We start from the raw sequence: 8004 nt of genomic DNA, 5'->3' as shown, positions 1-8004 counted from the left end.
GGTCCCCCCCCCCCCCCGGGTACCTGGCGCCCCCAGGGTGTAGTAGCCACATTCGGGCAAGGGAGCTCTGCTCGAGTGCTTAAGTTTTTCTCGCCATACTCGTGGGACTCGTTATGGAATTCTCAAATACAAATAAACCAACTTTGCCGAAAGGCCGGTTGAGCCTGACTCCGGCGGCACTCGACCGCCGTATCACGAGGAGATGGCCGAACATCAAGGCCAAGACCTAGCACCACAAGTGCCGGTGTCATGGGAAGAGATAGCCGATGCACCTGCAGTGACAACAGCAATCACTGACGCAGACGTGGAGAGCACGTTAGTCGCAACACCAGAACAGGAAGTAAAGGGTACCAATCGGGGACCCCCTGTCTGCCAGGTGGCGACCCCACCTGGTGATGAAAAGGAAACGGAACAGACGCCCATCGCCATGAGAGCGGAAACAGACATCGGAGATCTCATTGTCCTGGAAGATTCGCCCCTCCCTCTCCCCCAAAGAAAGAGAAGGGGCGATCCCATTGCCACTAGTGGCAAAACAAGGGAAACGGACGAGGGGGGTAAATTCCGCCGCCCCCCTCCGACACAGCGAGAGGCCGACACTAAATATCAAAGAGATACAGACGAATCGGATGACGATATCCCGCTGCAATACAGGCCCACAGGACCAGCTGCGGGCACTCGAAGCCGGGGTAAACGAGGCGAGGGGATGGACAACAGCACACAAGTGCTGTCCTCTGATGACCGCGATGAGACCAAAAATGCCCCAAAAAGGAAGGTAGCTCTGCCGAAAAAGAAAAAAAAAGGAAGGAAAGCAAAAGCAATGTGGAATGTGAAAATGACATTAAACAAGACTGGAGGAAAACAAGAAACGCAACAGTAAAAGGAATAGACAACGGTGCAAGGGGAAGTGGAACTAAAGATAAGGAAAATATATGGGAAGGGGAGGTCTTGTCAACATCAGATGAGGCCGGAAGGATAGAAAAGAAAGGGAAGAAAAAACAGGACAAAACAACCCCTGAACCCGAGAGGGAATCTTTGGGCCCACCCAAATACGACCATATGGCGGCGACAGCGGTGGGCGCGGTCGCCCTAGAATGGCTGGATGAAGTGGAATCCATCAGGACGAAGTCCCCGAACATACAGGGCCGCCTTAGTGGGCACATGAAGAAAAATGTCCTCAAACTAAAGGACATAGTATACACTCTGGTCGGCAAGGCAGAGGCAGCCGGTGATCCACTATATCTCAGGATGCGCAACAAGGAACTATTGCAGGAATTAGACGCCCTGAAGGCGCAATGCGAAAGAAATAGGCAAGACCTTGAAGAGGCCAACAAGAGAATCAAAGAAATAGAAAGGAAGGAAACCTAGCAACATGCAAATAAAGAGAGAGAGCAGAAGGAAAGGAAGCAAGCAACAATCACGAAAGAAGGAATAGCTGATATAAGAGACGTAACAGGAGAGGCTACAGAACGCACTCCAGCAAGAGAAAAAAAAGAAGAAATGGACTGTACAGAGGACAAAAACGACCGGGATATGGTATACAGACCCCCTCTTAAAAGAGTCCGCGCCCCTATACCGGCGCATACGGCTGCGCAAGATCCAACTGGGGATATGCGTGTAAGGGAGGAAGCACTATCCTAACAGATCACTGAACTAGTCAGGGCGAGGAGTAGCATCAGAAGGCAACTGGGCAAGGAAGCCATTAGGCAAAGAGGGAATGAAAAAGGATGCGAGGAAACCACCACAGGAAGGAATGGTGTGGCTCCAAAAACTAAAAAAGGACCAAGAATAACCTTGAACATTCAGCTGATCCCTCCCTACCAGCCGGAAGAATTTCCTCCTCTCGCACGAATCCCGGAAGGAAAGAAATCACAGGGAAGGGAAGAGGAAGAAACCAGAAGAGAAGACAAAGCATGGACAAATGTCAAAAAAGGATCTAGAGGAGAAAAAGGAAAGACGATGTCGATGAAAATGAAGAAAGAGCCAGAAGCAAACAAGGGCAAAGATGGAAAAACGGGGGTCCAAGACAACAGGATTGCGACCCCAGGCGGACACAGAGAAAGCAGAACCGCCGGAACTGTGCCTAGGCGACGTGTTCCAAAAACAGCCGGCACAGAGAATAATGTCTCATACAGCGATGCACTGAAAACGGCGCGGGAAAAGATATCCCTAACGGAACTAGGAATCGACCAGACTAAAATCCGCAGGGCAATAAACGGTGGACTCCTGGTAAAAATCGGGGGAACAGAAGGACCCACCAAAGCAGAGGTACTGGCGGCGAAACTTCGAGAAGTCCTCGGCCCGGACGCGGTGGTCGCCAGACCAGTTATTAAAGGCGATCTCCGCCTGATCGGCCTGGACGACTCGATCACAACTGAGGAAGTGCGATGCGTACCGGCGGAGCTGGGAGGATGTGCTCCAAAAGAAATTAAGAAGGGCCCCATCAGGGAATCCTATAACGGACTTGGCACCATATGGGCTCAGGGCTCACTGTCCGCAGTTGCTCGCGTTTCAGCCATGGGAAAGATCAAGATTGGATGGACCATTGCTCGGGTCGAGCCATTAAAACCTAGGCCCCTGCAATGTTTCAAATGCTGGAAGCTGGAACATGTCAAGAATAACTGCAAATCGACCGAAGACCGTAGCAAACTATGCTACAGGTGCGGACAGGCGGGTCACAACGCTCGCAGCAGCTCAGCCAAACCGAGCTGCGCAGTATGCACCAAAAATGGCAAGGAGGGTAATCACCAGCTAGGCACGGCGCAATGCCGGGCCAGTAAACCCAAAGAGAGAAAGTACTCAGATCGGAGGACTGGAGGAACATACCTGCAACAACAATGGATCTCAAGATCCTCCAATGCAACAACAATAGGAGTTGGACCTCCTACAACCTCATGGTCCACCAGGCGATGGAAATGGGGGTAGGCATATGTCTGATTTCGGAACCCCCGAGGGCCCAGGATTCTCAGCAACGATTCAGTAGTCGCGATGGACTGGCATCAATCCTGTGTATACCGGATCAAATACCAGAGGGCAGGACCTGCTCCCTTGTTAAACAGGGACGCGGTACTGTCACCATTCAGATTGGAGAATTGTGGGTGACCTCCTGCTACCTGTCACACAACGCTACCCGGGCCGAATCTCTAGTGTTCTTCGACGAACTAGAGGAAATTGTACACGACAAAGGGGCCACTCGAACGATTATTGGCGGAGACTTCAACGCTCGATCAAGGATGTAGGACCCCCGCGGCATTAACAACAGAGGAGCACTTGTTGAAGAGTAGGCCGCGGGGCTGGACCTGCGTATATTAAATGATGGCGAACTGCCCACATACGTGCATCTGCGGGGCTCATCCACAGTGGATCTCACATGGGTGACCCCGGATGTCCTAAAAGCGACCCTTGGATGGACAGTGGCAGACCTGAAAACACTGTCTGACCATAAGTACATTACATTCCGATTTAGAATGGATAGGTCCCAGGCAATCGCGGGCGCGAGAGCTCGGAGGTTCCCAGGATGGAACGTTAGAAAATTTGACCCCGAAACCTTCTCTGCAGCCCTAGAGTGGAGCGGGCGTGAGGGACCGCCCGAGGCCGAGTCGCCGGAGGTCTACGCAAAATGGCTCCAGGAAAGGCTGCAGGAGGCCTGCGATTTGGCGGCCACTAGAACTCGCAAGTGCTTCGCAAAACACCAAGTATACTGGTGGAACGCCGCTATAGAGGCGCTAAGGAGAGAATGCGTCAACAAAAGGAGGTCGCTGATCAGGCTAAACAGAAGATCGACCAGACACAAGAAACGGGCAGGAAGCCCGGGACGAGCCGGTCAACACCAGCCCTCACCATCCCGAAATCCGCGCCGAGAACCCGATGAACTAACATCAAGGCTGGCCGAAGAAGCTTACAAAGAAGCCAAGCGGAATCTCCACAAAGAAATAGCCAGAGCCAAAACCGAAGCCTGGCATGAGCTGATTAATTCAATCGAAGCGGACTCTTGGGGACTGCCCTATCGACTGGTCCTCAAGAAACTCAAAGGAGCGTCCTCCGCTGTCACGGAGACACTAAAGGCGGACGCCCTTGAGACAGTACTGAACGGACTATTCCCGAGTGGCGAAACACACGAGCCGTAGGACACTCCACCGGAAGGGGCCTCACAATGGGACAACTCCCTCGAACTCTCCCAGGACACGGTTCGTCACCTAATTAAAACCAGACTTGGCAGAAATACCGCCCCGGGGGTAGACGGGATCAAATCGGTCTTTTGGAAAAGGGTCCCGGAGTGCATAATCACCAGAACGAGGGAATGTTACAACACATGTCTAAAAAAGGGCGTGTTCCCTGCGGTATGGAAAAAGGCTAGACTCGTCCTTATCCCCAAGGCCACAAAGGGGGGCGTGATGGCGAATCAGGCCTAAAAAATGAGGCCAATATGCCTTCTTAGTGAGGTCGGCAAATCGTTTGAACGAGTACTCGTTGATCGCCTCACGAGCTGGATGGCTGAAAACCCATCTGCTGACACTGTACAAAGACCAATATGGTTTTAGAAAAGGACGATCGACATACGATGCACTATTAAGAGTGAGGCAGATTGTTCGCGAGGCCGGGGAACACAGCAGATATGTCATAGCAACAAGCCTTGACATAAGGAACGCTTTTAATTTATTACCGTGGCCAAGCATCCGTGACGCGCTGCACAGGAAGGGCTTCCCACCATATATCAGAAGAATAGTGAACAGCTATCTATCTGAAAGACAAATTGAGTTCGGAATAGCTGGAGGACGCACAAAAGAAAGGGAGGTCAGGGCAGAAGTACCGCAGGGAACAGTCTTGGGCCCTCTCCTATGGAACCTGACCTACGATTAGGTACTGAGATCACACCTCGTAGAAGGTTGTACTGTCATCGCGTACGCGAATGATACATTAATATTATCCACAGCGGAGAACGAAAAACTCGCGGCGATGCGTGCCAACCTGCAAATCGCTTTGGTAGCGGGCCGCATACAACGATTGGGCCTGGAGTTGGCCGCAGAGAAAACAGAGACAATCTTATTCTACGGCTCCAGAAAAAAGCCAGAAGAATTCCTCTGCGTAAGAGTCCTGGACGAACTGGTCCAGACCAAAGAAACGATGAAGTATCTGGGCATTCTCTTGGACAGCAGACTGACATTCAGACACCACTTGGAATATGCTGCGGGCAAGGCGCTAAAAATGGCAAGGGCACTGGGGCGCCTCATGCCCAACCTCCGGGGGCCCCACGAGGCAAGGAGAAGACTTTACGCGACGGTAGTACTATCCGTCGCTTTATACTAGGCGCCACTATGGAGCGAGGCCGTGGGATCTCCGGCATCGTCAGCCGCGCAAAGACTGGCGCTGCAGCCGATGAAAAAAATGCAACGCTTCCTGTGCCTCCGCATTATTGCCGCCTATAGAACGGTCTTCTGCTAGACGGCCACGCTGCTAGCACGAATACCGCCAATCTACATATTAGCAAGCGCGCAGCAAAAATATACCAAAGAATACGGGATCTGAAGAAGTCCGAACGCTGGACGCCTGAAGCGGAGGCCGAGATAAGACAGGGAGAGAAAGCTCTAATGACAAGGCAATGGTGTGTTCACCTGCGGGGCAGAGGATTGGCCGGTGCACGGGTACGTGAGGCCATTGTACCCAGTCTGGATGATTGGCTCGGACGAAACCACGGTAGAATGGTCTTCCACCTTACGCAAATCATTACCGGTCACGGCTGCTTTAATGACTACCTAAACCGAATCGGTAAGTCAGGGACATGCCTATGCATGGACTGCAACATGGGTGTGGACACAGCACAACACGTCTTATAAGACTGTACAGCGTGGATCAGCCAGCGAGAGGAATTGCGATCGGTGGTAGGGGAGGATCTCTCCCTCCCGGCACTTGTACAAGCGATAATAAGGGACAAGAAGGGCTGGGACGCGGCTAAATTCGCCAGCACGGTCATGCGGGCGAAAGAGGAGAGCGAGAGGCAGCGACGGCTGGAGCGCAGACAAAGCACAACCGCCTGCAAGCCGCCATCTCCAGGAACAAAGGAAGACTCCCCGAGGCCATAAACAAACCCTTCGGGTGAGTGACTATGAAAGGTTGGACGGAAAGCCCACCCACCCTGAAGGGGGGGGGGTGTAACGAGGCGTTTCTACCTCGTTCCTAATAATGTATAGCTATGTTCAATCGTTCTATTTACTATGTAGTTTCACTTACTCCGCCGTTATGTTCTCGACTGTTGTCGGCAGTTACAATATATTTATATTACGTTCTCCCTGCTTCACTTAATTGCGCTGCCCGACACCCGTTACACGACTAGCACGCCGGGAGCCCGGTAGTATTCCCGGTCGCCGCTACGCGGCGCGAACGCGAGGTTGAGGCAGCACTCGCAGTTAAATTTCCGCGGCCGCCTCTATAAAAGGGGGGCTCGCGGAACCATCGGCACGAGTTCACCGCCGGTCTCCTAGGAGACCAGCACGGGAGCGTGACACCGCGAACTCAGCCTCTCGAGGCACACCGTTCCAGACGACGACGTGCCGGGTTTCGGCCGCCGATCGAATTCAGAGGAGAGCGCGTCGGGCTTCGACCGTGACTCTAAGACACACTGTTCCAGACGACGACGTGCCGGGTTTCGGCCGCCGATCGAATTCAGAGGAGAGCGTGTCGGGCTTCGACCGTGACTCCACGACTTCCCGTTCCAGACGACGACGTGCCAGGTTTCGGCTGCCGATCGAACTCAGAGGAGAGCGTATCGGGCTTCGACCGTGACTCCACGACACACCGTTCCAGACGACGACGTGCCGGGTTTTCGGCTGTCGCTCGAACCCAGCGGAGAGCGCGTCGATCGAACTCAGCGAAGAGCGTGACGGGCTTCGACTGTGACAACACGACACACCGTTCCAGACGACGACGTGCCGGGTGGAAGTCAACCCAAGGGACGACGCGGCCCAGAGCCTGGATCGCGGCCTGCCGCCACCGCGACCGCCCACCATTCCGTTGCACCGGCAACACCGATCGCACGCGCCTCGGCGCAGTATAAAAGCCCCACTCACTGTACACCAAAGCAATAAACTCTCGTTGTAAGTTAACACAATCGAGCACATTACTGCCCTCTTTCTCTCCTATTACGATCCTGGACGCCGGCGAGCTTACCCAAGCGATAAACCGCAAGAAAAGAACGAGGCGAGAGAAGTGACCCCGTTACAGATGTAGGATAGGACCGAACCGACAACAGCCGCTCCTGGCCGCTAGAGTAAAGTGGGGGACGGCGGTACCTGGGGAATCCGGAACCCCCCTCACGGTGCTGCGGGGCGACGGGCGGAAGGCATTCCCGCCCGCCGCCGCCTGACACCCAGTTGAAGAGAATGCGGGGGTGAGGGTCTCACCCCCCTACCCCCGCCGGGTAGGAGCGCAAACAGCTCTAGCAAGGACCTCTCGGAAGCATGCCTGATGGCGATCTTCGAGAGGGGTCCTGAATTGCTGGGTAGGATGCCCGTGGGGTTTTAGCCGGTAGGAGTCCGGCACTGTCCCCCTCTCTCCCCGGAGGGTGGGGGCGTCCATGAGGATTTCCCCACGCAAAAAAAAGTTAGTTTAAGGGGGTGCGGGGGGTGCAGCCCCCTACTCGCCGTTCGATATTTTTCTCATGTTACAAATGTTAAAAACATTCTTAATTTAAATATTTTTTTAGTAAGTACTGCAATATCGAACGACGAGCGGGGAGCTGCGCCCCCCGCACACCCCCCTTAAAACTAACTTAACCCAACCTATTGTCACATTAACCGTCAGTCATTGTTTATTAAAGTGTTCAACTTTTGTGTTAATGTGACGATAGATTGAGTTAGGTTAGTTTTGAGGGGGGATGCGGGGGGCGCAGCCTCTCGCTAGTCGTTCGAAATTGCAGTTATTATTCGATATTGCTCGTTAACGGTACACAGTATCGTTTTTGTATATATGTAACCGCGATTCGTTGCGGGTTTGAATCGCTTGTCGGATCGC

General features: G+C 53.3%; 2 protein-coding genes across 2 annotated transcripts; both read left to right on the top strand.

Moving 5' to 3' along the window:
- The first annotated feature begins 1497 nt into the window (after positions 1-1497).
- LOC116852607 lies at positions 1498-4124 on the top strand. The gene is made up of 4 exons (XM_032833127.1): positions 1498-1533; positions 1642-2792; positions 2870-3170; positions 3282-4124. The coding sequence occupies exons 1-4, from the start codon at positions 1498-1500 to the stop codon at positions 4122-4124; spliced, it is 2331 nt and encodes a 776-aa protein (XP_032689018.1).
- Positions 4125-4953: 829 nt separating this feature from the next.
- On the top strand, positions 4954-6077 carry LOC116852606. The gene is made up of 3 exons (XM_032833124.1): positions 4954-5277; positions 5424-5763; positions 5842-6077. The coding sequence occupies exons 1-3, from the start codon at positions 4954-4956 to the stop codon at positions 6075-6077; spliced, it is 900 nt and encodes a 299-aa protein (XP_032689015.1).
- The last annotated feature ends 1927 nt before the right edge of the window (positions 6078-8004 follow it).

Source organism: Odontomachus brunneus, unplaced genomic scaffold, assembly GCF_010583005.1.
Source record: "Odontomachus brunneus isolate Ranch 3 - 2012 unplaced genomic scaffold, Obru_v1 Obru_scaffold_239, whole genome shotgun sequence".
NCBI lineage: Eukaryota > Metazoa > Arthropoda > Insecta > Hymenoptera > Formicidae > Odontomachus > Odontomachus brunneus.
Note: the sequence above shows the minus strand (reverse complement) of the source record. Positions and strands in the feature narration are given on the sequence as shown.

Excerpts from the sequence above, each read along its gene's own strand:
- LOC116852607 (XM_032833127.1), top strand. The coding sequence starts at position 1,498 with ATGGACTGTACAGAGGACAAAAACGACCGGGATATG. Across the intron at positions 1,534-1,641 it reads ACAAAAACGACCGGGATATG|ATCACTGAACTAGTCAGGGC; the intron begins GTATACAGACCC and ends CTATCCTAACAG. Across the intron at positions 3,171-3,281 it reads TCGACGAACTAGAGGAAATT|GCCGCGGGGCTGGACCTGCG; the intron begins GTACACGACAAA and ends GTTGAAGAGTAG.
- LOC116852606 (XM_032833124.1), top strand. The coding sequence starts at position 4,954 with ATGCGTGCCAACCTGCAAATCGCTTTGGTAGCGGGCCGCATACAACGA. Across the intron at positions 5,278-5,423 it reads GGAGAAGACTTTACGCGACG|AACGGTCTTCTGCTAGACGG; the intron begins GTAGTACTATCC and ends TGCCGCCTATAG. Across the intron at positions 5,764-5,841 it reads TGACTACCTAAACCGAATCG|CGTGGATCAGCCAGCGAGAG; the intron begins GTAAGTCAGGGA and ends AAGACTGTACAG.